Raw genomic sequence first — 18,028 nt, forward strand, 5'->3', positions numbered from 1 at the left:
TTTGCCTTTGGCCTTTGGCTGACTGTTCGGATGATGAAGCTGGAGGCCCATGGGGTCACGTGAGCCTCCGCGTCTGGTTCTCGCGCATCCCAAGCTCCTCGGGTCCGCAAGGTCGCTTTTTTTTTTTTTGTTTGCTACATTGCTCTTGCATCATTTGTCTTGCACATCCATTATCGCACTCAATATATCATCCGTGCGATGACTTGATATCGCGCCAAATACCAATTCTCTGAACCGCGCCGCTTGTGCGTTGAACGACTTTCACGGCGCTGCCTCCCATTCTCCTCGCTGCCACGTTTCTCGCTTACATTTACGAAACGAATAATCCGTTTTTTCCCGACGTGTCGTCTTCAATAAATACTGCTTCGATATGCAGCTTTCAGAAGACCAGGCGACGGAAGTCAAGGCGTGGGTGGTGAAAAAGCTGGAGGACATGTAAGGCGGTTAAATCAGGCGCGCAGCAGACGTTTCGTGGCAATCTTGTCGGCTAACTGTAAAATAGTTCGGATGCAGATTCAGATGTGCTTGCGGATTACGTTTTAGCTCTCATTCGGTCTGACGCACCAGACGAGGAAATACGAAACGCCTCTGTTGAGAGTCTGAAGGACTTTTTGAGCGAGCGTGAGTTTGGCCTTCACTGTGGCTTTCATTATGGAAGATCATACGTTTTCTAACTCGCTGTTAATATCCAGATACTACCGAATTTGTCGAGGAGCTGTTTGCTACGTTTGCGCCTAAGCAGACCCCTGCGGCAAAGGCCCAGATACAAGATGCCCAAGGTGCAGGGTCAGCCCCCCAACCATCCGCACGACCATACCCGCCGACAGGACCTTCAAATGGCGCATACAGCTCTCAGACACCTGGAGACACTTCAAATATGAGTCGCAAACGCACCTACGATGATGGCTTCAACGAAGACCAGGGGCGTGAGGGCGTTCCGCATCACCGCAACTTCAAGAACCCCCGCCGTGGGCGTGGTGGCCGAGGCGATTGGATGGGCCGAGAAAATCACTCTGGACACGGGCAGTTCCCTCATCCCTCTGCTGGTGGATTCCCGGCCATGCCGCCGGGTTTTCCTGGCTTCGACCAAAATGACCCAATGGCAGCGATGATGGCCATGCAAGGCATGGGATTCCCGCAGATGCCAGGTATGCCACCCATGCCTATGCCGCCGGGAGGTGGTGGCCCTGGTGAGCAGCCAAACCAAATGGGACCCAAGAGTACGGAAAGATGCCCCTTTTACGAGACACAGGGCATCTGTTACTTGGGTGCTGCATGTCCGTACCAGCATGACACAGTGCAAGGTGCCTCGAAGGATGATGGTAAGCATGCTATCTTCAGACTTTTTGTTGCAAAAATATACATGTGCTGACTTTGGATTCTGCAGAGTACGACCCTAAATCATCCAATATTGTTTCTGACTTTAAACGCCGGCCTGATGCTCCAATGCGGGGAGGCGATCGAGGCCGCGGCCGCGGTCGTGGTCGTGGTGGTGACAGAGGCGGCTTTGCCAACCGCGGTCGTCGGTCTGAGTTTTCCGCTGCTGGCCCCAGTGAAGACCCGTCCGTCAAAACAATTGTTGTGGAGCAGATTCCCGACGACAAGCTTGATGAATTCACAGTCAGGGATTTCTTCTCTCAATACGGAGAGATAACAGACATCTCACTCCAGCCGCACCGGAAACTTGCTCTAATCACATATGTTGACCATGCTACGGCCAAGGCAGCATGGTCTAGCCCGAAGGTGATATTTGATAACCGATTTGTCAAAGTGTACTGGCATAAGCCAAAGGGAGATAGGGACCACGACCAACGTCCTGGTGCAAATGGCAACCGCGAGGAGCCCCAACCTTTTGATGCAGAGGAATTCCAAAGGCAGCAGGAAGAAGCACAGAAGTCCTACGAAGAGAAACACAAACAACGTCAAGAAACACAAAAGGCGAAACAAGACCTAGAAAAACAGCGAGAAGAGCTGCTCAAGAAGCAGGAAGAGGAAAAGCAACGGCTCCTGCAAAGAATCGGCGGCGCTACCACATCCGGCAGTGCCACTCCAGATGGAGGAGCAACCCAATCCCCGTCTGACGAAAATGCCAGCGAGCAAACCAAACAACTACGAGCCCAGCTTGCAGCCCTTGAAGCTGAGGCTAAGAGCCTAGGCTTAGACCCCAACAACTCCCCTGACACCAGCTCGTCTTTCCGCGGCCGTGGGAGAGGCTTTGGTGGTAGAGGCGGTTTCGCACCACGTGGTCGCGGCTACGATCCGAGCTTTCGCGGCTCCTATCGTGGCCGGGGCGGGTTCCCTGCACGCGGCCGAGGTGGCGTCCTGCGCCTTGATAATCGTCCGAAGCGCGTTGCAGTGTCGGGCATAAAGCCAAACTCCGAGCAGGACGAGGCATTCCGGCAATTCCTGATTGTAAGTCTGCGTCACCTTGATCCCTGATCTGTCCAATTCTAGATCACAATCCCCAAGAAAAGAAAATATTTCAAGTAGCCCTAACTAACTGAGCAATCGCAGGGCGTCGGTGAATATGAATCAATCACCCCAAACCCCAACGAGAGCGATTCCCTTATCATCGCATTCAAGGAACGCTATATCGCCGAGAAGTTCATGTTTGGACCCCGGGATATCCCCTCGGTTGGCGAAGTGCAGCTCACGTGGGTTCCAAACCCGCCTATCTCCATCCCATCCGCCTCACCAAGTCAACCAACCGACCTATCAACTTCTGCGGCAACGTCTGGTCTGGATGCTAAGGCCGGTTCTGACGAAGATATGATTATGGATTCGGCACCTGTCGATCCAGCCGGTGGTCTTCGCGGGAAGGAGGGTCATGGGAGCATGAATGCTGACGTTGATTATGATGTCGCAGAGGTCGACGATAGCTGGGGTGTGGAGTGATCTGATATGCTTGTACCATCTAGCGTAATATGTCGTTCAAGTTCTGCCGGGTTGCCTCTCCTGGTCAGTTTGGCGTGGGAGTCTAGATAATATATATTTATTTCGCTGTGGCAACTCAACTTGGCTATAAGTAAGAATAACTAGTTGGTTACTTAGTTACCATTTGACATTTGATTACTTCTGCCAACTACCATGCTCGTTCTGCTCTCTTTTTCTTCCCATCATCAACTTACAGGGGCAAGTGTTGTCTATTTGGTAGAGGCAATCACGTTCCCGCTTATTTCATGTGCGCTGTCGGGAGAAAAGGCGCGATGGAGCTGAAACCCTAAATCAGACAGGAGCAGCAGGTAATAGATGGGAGGGCACCTTTAAATAGTCAACAAAAATGGCATTAACTTTTCCGATTCGTTGTCAATGAGCATCTTTGGGAGAGTCAAAGAAACAAGATATAGCCGGGGGGGGGTGGGGGGCAGAATCTTCCCTCCAAACCATAAGGCACAGGTCTTTTCAATATGAGAATTCAACAGGCAAATTTATGTTATTCTAATAGATTGCTCTAATGTATATGATGTTGGTCGTCCTGAGGGACAGGGAGTGAACTTATCACCGCGACTAATTCATGGCCTGAGGGACAAGCTCTACCGTGTATCCATCCTAACGCCTCGTTAGCTAAGTTCAACTACTTTGGAGGTATCAGTTCGGGGATGGAAGCGGGCTCACCGGATCAGTCACGAAAGCAATCTGGTCAAATACTGCTTTATAGTTAGGATGAATTTCGCCAACGCCGACACCGCGGTTCTCCTCCCATGAGCTCAGCGGTATGCTCTCGCGAGTAGTGACGCCTAGTTCCTTGAGAATGGGCACGCCCGCTTTTCTCAGACGCTCAACAGTCGAAGGAACGTTAGGGACTGTGAACCCTAAGTGCCCGAAACCCAGGTTGGGAGGGGCGTTGCCAGTAGATACCTCGTACCCACCGTCAGCAGTTGGTTTTTCTGAGCCGTGGATATGGTATAGTTCAAGCAGGCCTAGGGTTTGTGTGAGTGTGCGGGGATCTCCGACCTTGGCGGACCAGGCGGAGAGGTCTGCGCGGTCTTCTTCGGTTGATGGATACCCAAGATAGTAAATAGTCCAGGGGCCAGTGTTCATGGTAAATACCGTGCGCATGCCCATGAGTTCAATGTAAAAGTGGAGGGAGCGCTTTGGATCGCGGATGCGAAGCATGAAGTGGTTTAGCTTGAACCCTGCCGTGGGGCTATTTTCCGGGAGCGCGGGGTCGGTATGGTGGCCGCCGGGGAGGAAAGCTCCGACTTCGAAGGGTGACGGAGAGGTCTGCGAATCGCCCATTCTCAGAAACTGGCCGTCTTGTATAACCTCTGCGAAATTCGAGATTGAGGGTGTGAATGCTGTAGCTTTGAGAAGTGTGTTCCTTCTGTGTGGGAAGAGTTGGCAACCAATGTAGATCACAACGCTCAACGTTCTCGGAACAGGGAGGAGCTAAACGCATCAGACTGTGAAATAATGCTTTCGCACATCAGAAAACTGGGGGAGAGTGAGGTATTTCTATCTCAGCAACGGCATATAGGTGGGTAGTTCTCTGCGCCAATAAAGGCGAGTGCAAGACTCTTCAGTGGTGTACTGCGGCTTGCCCCGTGGGGCTGTCCACAAACTCCCCGGCTCACCACGGGAAATACCCATATCTGCGAAGACTCTCATAGTTACCCATTTCGCAAAACGCCAGTTCAGAAAAATCATAGCGCAGATAGATTTCACGAGGACCAACGCGCCGAAATCGTGGAGCCCAGTGGTTGTGTCTTCGATGAGCGTTAATCAGCGTAACCGAGAGCATGTAATGATTAATTCATAGCTCGCTATGTTCGATACCGAAACTTGTGCCCTTCCGCTTCAGTTTCCCGGGAGTTGGTGTCAACACGAGTTGAGCGGTTCGAGACATAATTGGCGTCGTCATCACTATCACTGTGCATTTGGTCGAGGATTAAATCAATCTCATCCCCAGCCTGGGTTTCAATATTACAAAGACGGTCAGGCTGCCTGTTTCTCGATTGATTGTCATCAAGGTTTCCGTGCCATTGTGCACCTTGTGAGGTGCTACTGTCAACATTCCTAACGTCCTGGTGGGGCTGTGAGTTTTGAGAGTTGGAGTGATACCCTGAAGTACCAGGGCTGGACATGAAAAGAAGAGTCTCAATAGCATCTTGCTCCATTGAAGAGCTTTGCGAGTTATCAGAAAATCCGTTGTAAGGGGCTATATTGTTCAGAGTTGAAGGTCGAAGGGGCGGTGTCTCAGGAACTCGGTCAACTTCTGAATCCATTTGGAAGTCTTGCTGCGAATGATAGCGTCTGTGTAAGGGAAATGGTGTGTAGCGTGAGGAGTTACCCGGAATATTTGGGTTTGGACGACGACGCTGGCCGCTTCCACGTCCAGGACCAATGTCTGCTGGTGGCGCCAGTATTGGAGGAGCCGGCCGCTCTGATGATGCACGCCCGATGTGTTTCTGGGGATCTGGCTGCGGTTGTGGATATAGACCACTCGTTACCCTTACTAGGGATGGTCCCATATGAGTTTCAAGAGGATGAGGACTAGATGTTCCTGGAGCATCCGGTGCGGAAACAGTGGTTCCGCTGGGTGAGCCATTTTCAACCGAACGCTGACCATCAATATCATGTATCGAAAGCGGATGCCCCGTTTGAGACAACGTCTCCAAGCTGAGGATGGGTGTCGAGCTATTTTTCTGCAGCAGACCTATCGGTGGCTGGTATTGAATTGAATGCGGACGCCGCTTTTTCTCAATTTTGGCGGCCGCATGGGATAAGCGCGTACGCAACTGGACAGATAACTAAATAAGATCAGTATTTATCAGGGGAGAGAGTAAGAATGCGAGGGGCCTACTGCAGCAATTCTAGAGCCGCGCGGTCCAGAGCCTATGCTATGAGAGCGGCGCCGCCCAATGGCATCAAGTCTCGACGCATTTGGAACACTGGGTGGATTTGTGGAGGGCCTCGTATAGCTTGAAGCTTCTAGCCGTACTATATCGCTCTCGTCACTTACACCTTGGCCACCGCCCACCGGCGTCGTTTCAATATCGTGCCCTAAGCGCGAGCCATCCTGGGACAACGAGAATGTTTGAGGCATCTCTGGAGATTCGTGGGGCCACTTTTCATAGGCTGCAGAAGCTCCATTCGCGTTCAAATGCGCCCTTGAACTCGGCTCTAGGGATACGGGCCGTACTCCTGGAGAGCGCGCGGAATAATGCTCTGGCCTCCCAGGTACCTCAATATGTGAACTAGTCTCATGCTGGTATGAATGTTTCGGACTCTGCACGCCTTGGTGCCTATCGACCTGCAGCGAGCTATCCATTGTGGTCGGAGGACAGCAGCGCCCACCGTACTTGTCAACACTGGCCGTGCACGCTTTCCCAAATCCACGAGCCGAGACTGCACAAAATTTGCAGTTTCAATGGGTGCTTGGAAAAGATCTATGTCCGCAAAAAAGACAATGGCTCCAATAAACGCGAGGTATGGATGACTTCGGCATACCCCGGACTCTCTAGGCGTTGACGTAAGAACATGCAAAAACCGAGGTCTCCAATCTAAGTGATTGAGTTGAAGGACTGGTGTCTTAAGCAATATTCGTCAAGCCGATCGCCGCAAGGAGTATGTCTCTAGAAGATTCACACGCGGGCCCTTCCAGCCGTACCCAGCAACAAGTTGACGTTGACGGTTTATGTCTCCACTTGAAGTTGTTGCGGGCTCATGGGTCGGGGTTCGGGAGCCAAGGTGCTGCGAAGGCAGAGGCGAAAACGCTCAGGACATGTTGGACCCGTAAACGTCGACACAAAATACAATGATAATTGCCGGGAAGCTGTTTCTTTTGTCCAGGTCTGCTAGTGGCTGCTGCTACTGCTGCGAGGAGAGAGTTGGTTTGGTACTTGGACGCCGTCACGGCGTCAACGGCCCGACACGTGCGATCGACGCGTCTGTGGCACGGTCACGTGCCTTTTATTGCCTAAGGCGTCAGTATATGCATCTGTGATAGAATGGCCATATTACAGAATTGCAATCAATATTGAAGGCGTGTTAGATTTACAGCTTCGTGGAAGAATCAAATCTGCCAGTGTCTAAAATCTTGGATTGTTTTGCTGGGTAGGTATCACTGAACGCCATCGGTAATGCGACTCGACTTGTAGGTACAATATAATCCCATACACTTTTTAACAGCGGATATATACGCAGCTGGCTTAGAAGAAGCCAGCTCATTACCTGCGCTTCTTTCCTCCGCCACCTCCCTCATCATCATTCTTTCGTTTTTTGCCCTCTTTCCGCCAGTAGTCGTTGCGCTCCCTCTTTTCCCTCTCTGCCTTCTTCTCCAGACCCTCTGCAACCTTGGCACGGTAAACCTTCCTCCGTTCCTCCTGCTTCGCAGAACGCTTGGCCTGCTTCTCGTTTCGCAAGGTGTTGAGCTTCTGCATCAGGTCCCTCGCTTTCTTTTCCTCGCCACCTAGAACAACTGCACGCTTCTGCAGATAAGTCTTGTTCTTCTGTGGGCGCATTCGTGTGATCTGCGATTTGAACGGAAGGTCTGCAGCCAGCTGCCGCGGGACGCGGAGAGGATTGAAGTGGCGCTCGGGTCGCTCGACCTGGCGGTACTTGGAATCCTTGTTCAAGGGCGTTGGAATACCCATGTCACGTCGGACCTCGCCCGTCAGTCGCATGCCCTGCCATCCGTTGTCACCGGATTCTCCATTCTCTTCCAAGTCCAATAGGTTGGTCACGGGATTATAGAAACGATGAGGTTTGATGGGATACCATGCGCGCAAGAAGATAATATCACTCATGAGAATCTTGTCTTCGAAAGTTGCACGGAAACATCCATCGGGTTTGCTCAAGGCTCGCTTGATTTGACCCCTGATTCCAGATACAGTTCGGATGGCTGCACCTTCGAACTTGGCGATTTCAAGAGACGAGTTGAACATGTCCTTAATAAAGGCTGTATTCTTGAAGATCTTGTAAGCCACACCAGTTAGCTTGAGCTTCTTCACGATTTCCGTGTGCTCATCCACGCTCATCACTACTCCGGTGGCGGCTATCCGGAAGCCGGGGTTCTTGTTTGAGAAAGACTGCACACAGCAGAAACCGGTATTGGGGGCAACAAGTGGTCCGTAGAATGTACCAAAGCAGTGCATGTGCTCTGGGGAGTACTTCAGCATTCGGTTACGGGTCCGACTGTCCGATGTACTGTAGATAGGGATAGACTGGAAGCGGCGCCAGCCAAGGGAGAAAATAAGCGGGTCGTTGCTCTTTAGGATCTTCTTATGCCAGCGGTGTCTCTTGATACGAATCTGGACATATCCAAAACGGTCCTCGGTTGGTGCCAGACCGCCAACAATGATAGGATATCGAGGATCGAACTTGGTAGCGAATTCACAAGGCACCTTTTCAAGCACGATGCGCGCATATGTTCCTGCCTTGAAGCCTTCTGCTCTGGCTCTGGAGGTAGGGTCCAAGGATTCGAACTCTGCGCGGTTGATGTCGGTCTGCTTTTGCATCTTTGCCTTTTGCGCGTCGTACCATTCATCCTCTCCGAATTCCTCCTCAGCTTCAGCACCGTCTTGCCGCGAATTGTCTTTCGAGTTCGCGAAACCTTCGCGATCTTCCTCTTCGAATCGAAGCCTCAAGTCTTCTTTCTTCTTAGCGTTTCGGGCGCGCTCGGCTTCCAAGTCTTCGGGACCACTGTCTTCTTCGCCGTCCTCACCGTCGTCGTTTTCGCCGTCTTCAATTCCATTGAACACTTCTCCCGTCTCTAGGTCCTCAAAATCACCATCCCCTTCATCGTCCTCGCCGAAGCCATCCTCAAGATCCTCATCTTCATCATCCTCGCCGTCACCAGACAATTTAGCGGTCACGAAGCGTTTTCGTAGCGACTCGATCAATTCTTCGTCCCGCCATTTCCGCTCCAGTTCGTCGTAGTCATACTCGGGAACAGCGCGGTACTCTGCTTGCTCTTCTTCTTCAACATTTGTCTTCTTGAAGAATGTATCCTCGTCATCTTCATTTTCCGGTTCCTCGTCATCATCTTCCTCGCCGCGCCAGCGTCGAATGACATCAGCCGGTGTTATCGACTCGTCATATATGGTGCGCGAGAGGTCCGTGATGCGGTAACGTGGGCGCTTGGAGTGAAGTGACTTAGCGTTGGCAAGCATGTTATCCTTCCAACGCACGGTTCCATCGTCTTCCTCATCGACATCCTCATCCTCATCCTCATCCTCATCTTCCTCGTCGCTATCAAGAACCTGGTCTTCCACAGAGGATATAGAGCCAAGGTCCGAGTCACTATCTGCAAACGCAACATCAGACTCCTGATGGGATGCATTTCCATTTTGCCGTTCTCTGAAGCGTTCTCCAAAGTCTGCAGGCGCCGAAGCGTCCAAATCGCCTTCGCCTTCGTCATCACTGCCATCTTCCATGTCTTCCTGATCTGGCTCATCGTCTTCCTCATCCTCTGCGCTTTCAAAGCCCTCATCTTCTTCAGATGCGTCCTGTTTGTCATCGCCGGCAAACTGCACTTGTCTCTTGTGCTTCCTTCCGGTACCAGAATCTTCGTCATCGACCTTCGTGATGGTCTCTCCGCCACGGAACAGACGGACACCGCTGTCTGCCTCGCCAAGAAGTTTCCGCTCGCCTTGTAAGCCAACCACAAGGTGCTCACCAAGACCTCGGTCTGTGTCTCTCTCCTCATCTTCCTCGTTGTTGAAATTAGAGGTCTTCACATCGATATAGACAGCATCTTTGTCGACCAAAACACCTCCAACGTCGGACATGGGAGCAAAAAGTAGCTTTTGCTTTTCACCTAATCTGCGCTTGCTTGCCTTTCCGGTGGCCTTCTGTATCTGCTGGTCCATATACGGAGTGGGGCAAGGGTCGGGTAGAGATTCAATCCCAGAAACCGTCAAGTCACCGACTCCAGGAACATGAACACGTGCACCTTGGGCAGGGAAGTTTGTTCCTCTCAGATAACCGTACAGCGCAATGGTCCGGTCACATTTCGGGTCTTCTTCGATTTGTGTCGGCGGTGTGATATCCAGGAAGCGGTCTGCAAGGGCGTAAGGGTGCGAGTTGCGCCACACGAGAGGCCGAGGGTTCTTCATGACGGAAAGGAAGCGGGAGAGGTTATGTACTTCACGGTCGGGGTAACGACCATTGATAACACCTGACAGATAGAATAGCTTCGCGCCGTTGTACAATTCGCTCCAGAACCGGTTCTTCAGGCGCTTCTTGGCGGCCCGGAGGGTGCTTTGCTTCTTGAAAAGATCCAGATGCGTAAGGATACCAAAAACATTTCCGGGCATACCGCTTGTAGATAGGGCATTCAAAAACTCCATTGTCTCCATCTCGAATCCGTAATTCCCGTCAATCATTAGGAGAACAATATCGGCGATCTTGGCTACATCAATCATGCTTGCAAGCGAGTCGGAAGGACATTCTAGGATAGTAAGACGGCGGCGCTTGGATGTCACCACGGTCAACGGTCCATTGGGTGTGCTAAGTGTCTGCTTGGTGTACCGGCGAATTAAGGACTTGATAAGAGTCGTCTTGCCAACCTATACGGAAAGAACATGGGTTAAACGCCGCGTACTCGAATTTCTCTGCAAAAAGGATACTCACACCAGACGGTCCAACCACAGCGACAACGAGCGGGGGGGCTTCTTCAGGCAGACGATCAACCAAAGGGACATGCAGCCTTTTCTCTTTAATCTATATCGGCAGTAAATATTAGCGACAAATTCCGAAAATCACTAGGAATGCGAGACAAATCATCCATACATCGTGAGATCTCGCGCCAGCTTTATTTCCTTTACCGGGGTTCGAGAACGCGAAAGCCTTCGGATTCGGCCCTATATTTCCAATATTAAAGTAAGCAACTGGCCATATAATCCATTACAACATGGCGCCATTGCGCCCAGCTTGTTCAACGGTATACTGACCATCATATTTCTTCTTTTCTTTCGTGACCCGATGGGCCCTGTTCGATTGTTGCTCCATTGCGGAAAAAAGAGAGAAAACGAGGTCAAAGACCTCTCAGGAAGTCTATTTCCTCCTGCACCGAAAGAAAGGTCTCCCGGAAATAGTCAACGATGAGCTGTTCTATTTTTCTGTCAAGCTAGCTCGACATGAAATCGCATTTCTCTTTTCTTTCGGGGCGGATGTTCTTAGCGCCGAATAATTTTCTGCAGTCTGCCTCAGGCGGAAAATCTTATCGATAAAGATATGTTGAGCTAGTCCGCTTCTAGATGAGGGGCCCACCGTATCCATGGACCATTATCCCAGGACATCAGGGTTATTGCCTCTGGTACGTATAATGAATTCGAAGATTCGGCGGTCGATGCTGGCTTCTTGGACTGCGAAATAACTGACAACTAAGCTGCGCCTTAGAAGCTTAAATAGATTAATTTCCTCGGTAATCTACTTTCTCAAACCCAGAGTTTGAGTCAATAGTGTTATTATGTGGTATTAGTATCTAGCTACATTCTTTTATTTGCATGGCTCGCTAGACATTATGGGGCTATTCAGACATATTTAATCTTCTAATCTGACCTCTCAGGCGTCGTTGAGCTATCGTCTTTCCCTCCTGATCCCGGTCCCGAGCTGACCTTTGCGCTCGACAACGCTTCGCCAGTTGCAGACAGCGCATCCAGGAAATCACCTAGTAGTCGATCTAATTCAGCTGTTACAGCCCCTTCCCCGGCACCATCCATCAGAACTTCGAGGCGTGGTGGGATGATTTCAGGGAACTTGATTGTTTGCTCGATTCCTTCCGCGGCAGACAAGGGAGGCATATATCGCGCTGTATGTAGGGGCTCAGGCTGGTCGAGAATGGCGGGAAAGGGATGTTTTACGTCCATGTCTTTGTGCGGAATTGCAGTGGGAAAGGGTTCGTCATAAGGGGGAGGTGGCCCCGTAGTCTGGATGCCGTTTTGCCAAGCCGGTGTGGTGTCTTCTTCTTCGTCTGGTCCCGGCCCTTCTAATACAGAAGATCGTGAGTAAGAAGGGTAGTCAACTGATGTTAGTAGTTCGGGGTACTCGTGATCAGCAAAATGCTGCTGCTGTGGCGGTACACCATCCGGAGGAGTGGAAGGGCGGTCGAATCGGAATGGGTCATAGTCAGTATCGGAGCTTGTAGATATGCTGGACTGGCCAGACGCAGACGTTGATGGTCGCGAAATATCCGCAGGCTCGGGCCTCGTAGTGCTAGCCTTGAGTGTATCAGTGCGGCTAGAATCTCCCACATGGCTGGACTCGCTGGCGGCTTCGTCATCAGTTGACGAGGTCATAACGGGGAATGTCCACTCCATTGTAGCTCGCTTTTCAGCAGGATCAAACACAGGTACGTCTGTATTCTGGGCATTATCAGGCTCAGATTCAGATTCAGCCTCCGCTCCCGAGTCAGTTTCAGGTTCAGGCTCTGGTTCTGACTCTTCTGTGGGAGCCTGCATGAACATTGGAAATTTCCAGTCCATGGTAGGTGGACGTGGGCCAGTACGGGGCTGGAAAGTTTCTTGCGAATCAAGGTTATTGCTCAATTCACTACTGGATGAGCGCGACCGCCCCTCATTGGAGCCGCGGTTTTGACGCCCGCTAGATCTGTTGGCACGGATGGTGTCGGCATCTGCGAGTTGGAATGGCTGGGCCGTCGTGGCACCAGCGGCATAATGGGATGAATCAAACGATCCGATGTCGATGTCAATGAATGTCGATGTGACAGAAGACCGGTCTGTGTCGGTACGGAGCGGCAGATCGGACACAGGAGCTTTCTCCTCAATTGGTACGAAGTCGTGTTTCGTCTCATATGTGTAGCTCGGCTTTTCCTCGTCGAAAAGGCCTTCCATTGCTGCGGCACCTCGGCGAACTCGTTCGTCGAAATTAGCCTTGTCCTGCTCGGTCATCTCAGTATCCGTCGGCTCGTCCGTCGGCTCTTGCTGGGCCTTCTTCGCCGCGGCCTTAATTTCTTGTTCCATCTCTGCTAATGAAGCAGCCAGCTGATCAAGATCGATAACGGAGAATCTTCGCTCAAAGTCATCCGTCGTACTAAAGTTCCAGTCCTCATCTATGTCCGACTCGGCGTCTGGAACTTCCGCCGCCGCCGCACCGCCAGGATGGAACAACGAAATGCGCTGACCGCCGCGTTGGGACCATTGATAGTAGATACGGACAAGCTCACTTAGGGATGATGTTGGGTACTCTTCCTCGGTGTTCGCAATGTATGGGTGTTGTAGGATGTCCGCCATGGTGGGACGGGTGAGGGGGTCAGAATTTAATGCGAATGTCACCAGATTCTTCAACCCTTCACTGTATCTATCACTGTCTGCCAGCTGTGGCGTCTTCCTATTCAGTTGCCTGCCGATCTGCATTCTCTCTCGTAAATTGGCATTTGGTGGGTTTCCTGTGGCGACTTCGAAAATTGTACACCCATATGCCCAGACATCAATCTACTGCGGTTAGTCACACGCCACATGATGCGGTTTAATCAGTTTTACGAACCTCGCTACTGTACTGATGTCCTTGGCCAGCACTGAACATTTCTGGTGGCATCCAGTGGGGGGTGCCAATCCAGGTCGATCGCTTATCCATATGGGATTGGAGAACACCGGCAACACCGAAGTCACATATTTGTAACCTACCCTCCTCATGGATAAGAACGTTGGCAGCTAGAATTCGAGGTTAGCAGAGTATCTATTTCTGGGCGTCCAAAGTGAGAGGAAGCATACCTTTTATATCTCTGTGAATGATGCCTGCATCATGTATAGCACGTAATCCAGCAGCCAGCTCGCGGGCTACCGGGATGGCAAATTTCTCCTCTAATCTATCACCAGTTGCTCGCATCTTGGGCCGTTAGTGACAGGGTCTCCTGGGTTGATTCTAGGTAAAATGAGCCACACTTACCAGAGTCCTAACACTACCACCAGGGCAATATTCGCACACCAACCAGAGTTGCGAATGAATGGAAACGGCCTCGATAATTTCGTTGATATTCTTCGCTCCGGAATCTTTAACTTGTTTCATAACCTTCGTTTCGTGAATGAAATCCTTGATAGACTCATCCTTAAAGTCGCGCACCGACTTGTAATCTAATGAGTCGATATCAAGAACCTTAATAGCGACAACGTCTCGAGATGGGAGTTGGTGGCCTTTGTACACGCGACCATAGGCACCCTTCCCGATGAGCTCTTCAAATTCGTATGCCGGTGTTTCTGTTTTTGCTCTGCGACACATCTCACGAACCGCAATGCCTTGCTCACGAGCTAGCTTGATGGCCTCTGCTTTGTGCTTCGTGATGGCAGCCATAGCGGACGTGGGGTCCAGGAAACGGGACGTTCGAGGAGCCTCCATGGTGCAGTTAAGTATAATTTACCCTTCCACACTCACAAAAATGGTAAAATCCTCGGCGTAAAAAGGAAGACCCGCACGTAATACTTCAGGATATAGAGAAGGACACTTGCGAATGAAGTTTGTCGATATTAGATGATGACGACGTTGAGCCAAGTATTGATGTTTCAAAGTGATACTGGTTAGGCAGTTCCGCAGGTAGAAAAGAGCCCAAGCGAAACACTGCGGACTCCCCTTTCTCACAGTAGTCAAGTATGTACTCGAAAAGAAGCTCGAACAAAAGGACTCAACACGAGTCAGTTCTTGTCCAAGCAGGACGAGGAGCGTGTTTCGAGATGGCTGCTAGACAGCCTCGCACTTGAGGTCGAAAAACAATGAGGCCAGGCAGTCACCAGCTCCCAAGCTTACAAAATCACTGCACTTAAAGAGCAGCCTTCGCGCCACGACAAATCGCAAATCCCGATAAAGCCAGGACCAAGTCGAATGTTCGTGCCAAAGCCAGCCGCCTGCAGCGGCCTATAATCGTGGAAATTTGCGCTTCAAATCCGACCTCCAATCCGAGCTGAGATATCTGATACCGCACAGCTGCATCGGGTGTATGTCCAACGCATTCCTGGGTGTGCTTTTAGTAGCGCGATATAGTGGTGGTGGGCTGGAACAACAATAATATCGAACATTGGAAAGTTCCATGTGTTGAACTCTGGAGTCAGTCTGGGCGCCGCCAAGAACCCACTCCGCTAATTTAGCGCTATCAGGGGCAAATCAGAGCGAACGGTGCACAACCTTTAGTTATCCAAGAGTGTTGATTACATAACTTCTACATGTCCAAGATGTCTAAAAAGGTAGAGAGAGATATTTTGAAAGAGATAGCTTGAGATAAAAGTCTTCATCAAATTGGTTGTGAGTCAGGTGATCTAATTCTAGACTATATCAGCAGTTTCGGCTCGAGCGGCCAATTTTAACATCCGGTTGTTCCTATGAAAGAAGAGTCGTCTCCGTACATAGTCGGTGCCTCCATTTCGGATTCCTGGTGGTCGCCAATCTAAGCTAAAGAAGTTTTGGATTACGGAAACCACAGAATCAATGAAATATGTCAAATACTGTTAGCAACGTATCTAGTTCAATGAGACCGACATTTGGGTTCATTAAATATCGCTATAAGCGTTGCTATCTATAGGACTCGGCTGGGGGTATTGACAACCGCGGAGGCCATGCATATTAGGGATTGTATCTACAGTGTAGTATAATCTATAGTTTGAACTCAGCGCGCAGCGAGGCCCCGAACCGCTTAATAGCTTCTGTGATGTTCTCTTCGCTGGCAGCAGCGAATGTGGCGCGGAAGAACATCCTCTCCTCGCTCCGTCCAGCGGCCTTGAACCAGCTTCCGCGGGAGATAAGGACGCCGTTACTGACAGCAGCCTCGAAGATGGCTTCTTCGATGGCATCGCGGGTCTTGCCAGATGTGATTTCGGGGTGTTTCTTCCAGTCAACTTCGACCCAGTGCTGCGAAATTCGGTTAGTTATTGCTATACCTGCATGTTGTCAGAACTAGGTTTGAAACTTACAAACATGCCCGCGGCGGGGGCAATCCAGTTAGAAATTTCTTGTGGGAGATGTTTCTCGCAAGCCTGGACGATGATATTCCGGCGGCTTGTGTATTCCATGCGAAGGTTGATGAGCCAGTCAAGGTACCCAGTGTGGCCCCAGTGTTCATCCAGAAGCTTGAAGATGATCAACTGGGAAATACCGCTTGGGTGCTGGGCCGAAACCTCTGTGTTTCGGATGAAGCGTTCTACGATCTGCTCAGAGGCGACAATCCAGCCAGTGCGAGAGCCGGGTGTTAGAACCTTCGAAAATGATTCCATGCGAAGAACACGTCCATCAACATCAAGGCTCAAATACGACGGGATAAGCGACTTGAGGAATTGTTCGTGGTTGGCAGGAGGGGGCACCGGCTCGCTGTTCGCTCCTGTGTATGGCTGCATTTGCAGGAAGTAGTACGGCTCGTCCTCGATGATGTAAATGTTGTGCTTTTGCGCGACCTTGTAGATCTCCTTGCGGCGCTCCAGAGACTGGGTAGCACCTGTGGGGTTCTGACCCGTTGGGATAGTATAGAGCACACGAGGCTTCCGACCACCGCGAGCCGTTTCATCCCAGTTACTCATAACGTCATCGAGCGCATCGGGCAAGAGACCCTGTTCGTCCATCTTGACCGGTGCCACCTTGACCCCCAGAGGAAGGGCGGTTTCCTGGGCACTAGAAAATGTATATTCTTCCATCAAAAGGTAGTCTCCTCTCTCGCAAAGCAGTCGAAGAGCTGTGTCCCAGGCATACGTGCTGCCTGCAGTTAAACAACATTGCCAATCGGAATAGGGAGGGTTGTGGATAAGCTACTCATTGTTAGCTATCGCCCTATCTTCGCACACGTATTTTCAACGCACCTCGGTGTGTTCCGTCACGAATCTGAGTAACTGAGGAGACCCCGTGGCCTGTCCGTAGTTCAGACAGACTTCTAGATCATACAAACTCTTTCCCTCGCGAATATCAAATTTTCCCGCAACCAAGGAATCTCCGGCAGCATCGTGAGAGAACTTCGGTGGAGTAGGGACCTTGACCGAGACCTCTTCAATCGGAAAGTATTCTGGGGAAGGGAGTCCGCCACCCAAAGAAATGAGCCCTTGAAGAAGAAACAATGTCAGTTATCTATTTATAACCCCAAAAAGCGTAACAATCTCTTACCTGGGTTCTTCAAGTATCTCGCCGCGCCTTTCAATGTCGACACCTTGCGTGCCTTTGCCTCAAGCGTCAACAGATCTATAGACCATTCCGTTAGCGACAACCGTACAATCAACAGGCCGCTACCCGAACACAAGAAACGTACCATCGAACCTCTTCGCCTTCGGTTTGGTGTAACAGGCCTACCAATGCGCACCCCAGTTTAGCTTCCACTCAATTTGTGAAGACCATCGTACTCAGGCGAAACTCACCGGACTCTTGAACATATCGCTGCTGGTGGACGGCGCAACACCAGGAGGCATTTTGGCGCTCTGCGCTCTGACAGCGGCGATCCCATCGACTGTTAATGGCTTGGGAACGCCATTGCCGTTCGCATCCACATCCAAAGCAGCCGGCGGCGACATTTTGTACTTCAGAGCTTATTCGGTGTGAGGGGCAGACGAGAGAGGTGGCAGGTGTTAAGGTTCGAACGCGAGCGCTTCTTGACCAAGGTGTGATTATAAAGTAGATATGCGCGAGCGAGACTGCAGTCGTCAAAAGAGGGTTTGGTGAGTCGAAGATGTTTTTTTCTGGTTGTGAATAGTGGAGCGGTTCCGACGACGGCAGATGTAGGCCGGTCGGCCGCCATCTTTTAAATCGGACACCCCGCAGATCGCAAGAGGAGGGTGAATGAGGCAATGCCTCCTTGAATCGCGAGCTAAGTTTTTGTTATCTAATTGGAGATGGTGGCGCGGACTTTGGTTCGTCGCTTTGAATCAGAATGTAACTGGAATCACCGCAAGGGCGTGAGGCGTGGAGCACAGTTGGACAAGCCGTATCGAACATTTCCGGTTTGTATGGCGATACAGCCGTAGTACCAACGGCTCTACCTGTGTAGGAGTGCTGCCAGGTGCAAGGACAAATAAGCAAATCTGCCAATATCTAGATGAGATCTGAGCCAGTGAGATCATGGTTGTACATATGTTCTCAACCTATGCCGGCCACCTTCAGCAATACC

The 18,028-nt window shown here is 50.9% G+C and overlaps 6 protein-coding genes across 6 annotated transcripts; 1 reads left to right on the plus strand and 5 right to left on the minus strand.

The window, feature by feature from the left end:
* The first annotated feature begins 124 nt into the window (after positions 1-124).
* Positions 125-3,104, plus strand: ASPVEDRAFT_41261 (CCCH zinc finger and RRM domain protein). The gene is made up of 5 exons (XM_040812306.1): positions 125-435; positions 503-621; positions 693-1,322; positions 1,388-2,412; positions 2,515-3,104. Exons 1-5 carry the CDS (start codon positions 371-373, stop codon positions 2,893-2,895), a joined length of 2,220 nt encoding a protein of 739 aa, XP_040667414.1. The 5' UTR covers positions 125-370; the 3' UTR covers positions 2,896-3,104.
* Positions 3,105-3,474: 370 nt separating this feature from the next.
* ASPVEDRAFT_150470 (putative lactoylglutathione lyase (Glo1)) lies at positions 3,475-4,239 on the minus strand (the record flags this gene model as incomplete). The annotated part of the gene is made up of 2 exons (XM_040808235.1): positions 3,475-3,549; positions 3,616-4,239. 2 exons carry the CDS (start codon positions 4,237-4,239, stop codon positions 3,508-3,510), a joined length of 666 nt encoding a protein of 221 aa, XP_040667415.1. The 3' UTR covers positions 3,475-3,507.
* Positions 4,240-4,763: 524 nt separating this feature from the next.
* ASPVEDRAFT_131011 (uncharacterized protein) lies at positions 4,764-6,271 on the minus strand (the record flags this gene model as incomplete). Its single annotated transcript, XM_040806777.1, has 2 exons — positions 4,764-5,750; positions 5,804-6,271. 2 exons carry the CDS (start codon positions 6,269-6,271, stop codon positions 4,764-4,766), a joined length of 1,455 nt encoding a protein of 484 aa, XP_040667416.1.
* Positions 6,272-7,169: 898 nt separating this feature from the next.
* On the minus strand, positions 7,170-10,953 carry ASPVEDRAFT_131296 (GTPase BMS1; the record flags this gene model as incomplete). The annotated part of the gene is made up of 4 exons (XM_040806802.1): positions 7,170-10,511; positions 10,576-10,665; positions 10,735-10,805; positions 10,896-10,953. The coding sequence occupies 4 exons, from the start codon at positions 10,951-10,953 to the stop codon at positions 7,170-7,172; spliced, it is 3,561 nt and encodes a 1,186-aa protein (XP_040667417.1).
* A 542-nt stretch (positions 10,954-11,495) lies between these two features.
* ASPVEDRAFT_28313 (putative serine/threonine protein kinase) lies at positions 11,496-14,298 on the minus strand (the record flags this gene model as incomplete). The annotated part of the gene is made up of 4 exons (XM_040810096.1): positions 11,496-13,397; positions 13,450-13,616; positions 13,677-13,791; positions 13,852-14,298. 4 exons carry the CDS (start codon positions 14,296-14,298, stop codon positions 11,496-11,498), a joined length of 2,631 nt encoding a protein of 876 aa, XP_040667418.1.
* Positions 14,299-15,543: 1,245 nt separating this feature from the next.
* ASPVEDRAFT_130015 (aminotransferase-like domain-containing protein) lies at positions 15,544-17,435 on the minus strand (the record flags this gene model as incomplete). Its single annotated transcript, XM_040806679.1, has 6 exons — positions 15,544-15,798; positions 15,861-16,685; positions 16,737-16,972; positions 17,035-17,109; positions 17,177-17,213; positions 17,283-17,435. 6 exons carry the CDS (start codon positions 17,433-17,435, stop codon positions 15,544-15,546), a joined length of 1,581 nt encoding a protein of 526 aa, XP_040667419.1.
* Positions 17,436-18,028: the final 593 nt, after the last annotated feature.

This window comes from Aspergillus versicolor, assembly GCF_001890125.1.
Source record: "Aspergillus versicolor CBS 583.65 unplaced genomic scaffold ASPVEscaffold_4, whole genome shotgun sequence".
Lineage (NCBI taxonomy): Eukaryota > Fungi > Ascomycota > Eurotiomycetes > Eurotiales > Aspergillaceae > Aspergillus > Aspergillus versicolor.

Excerpts from the sequence above, each read along its gene's own strand:
- ASPVEDRAFT_41261 (XM_040812306.1), top strand. The coding sequence starts at position 371 with ATGCAGCTTTCAGAAGACCAGGCGACGGAAGTCAAGGCGTGGGTGGTG. Across the intron at positions 622-692 it reads GAAGGACTTTTTGAGCGAGC|ATACTACCGAATTTGTCGAG; the intron begins GTGAGTTTGGCC and ends GTTAATATCCAG. Across the intron at positions 1,323-1,387 it reads AGGTGCCTCGAAGGATGATG|AGTACGACCCTAAATCATCC; the intron begins GTAAGCATGCTA and ends TGGATTCTGCAG.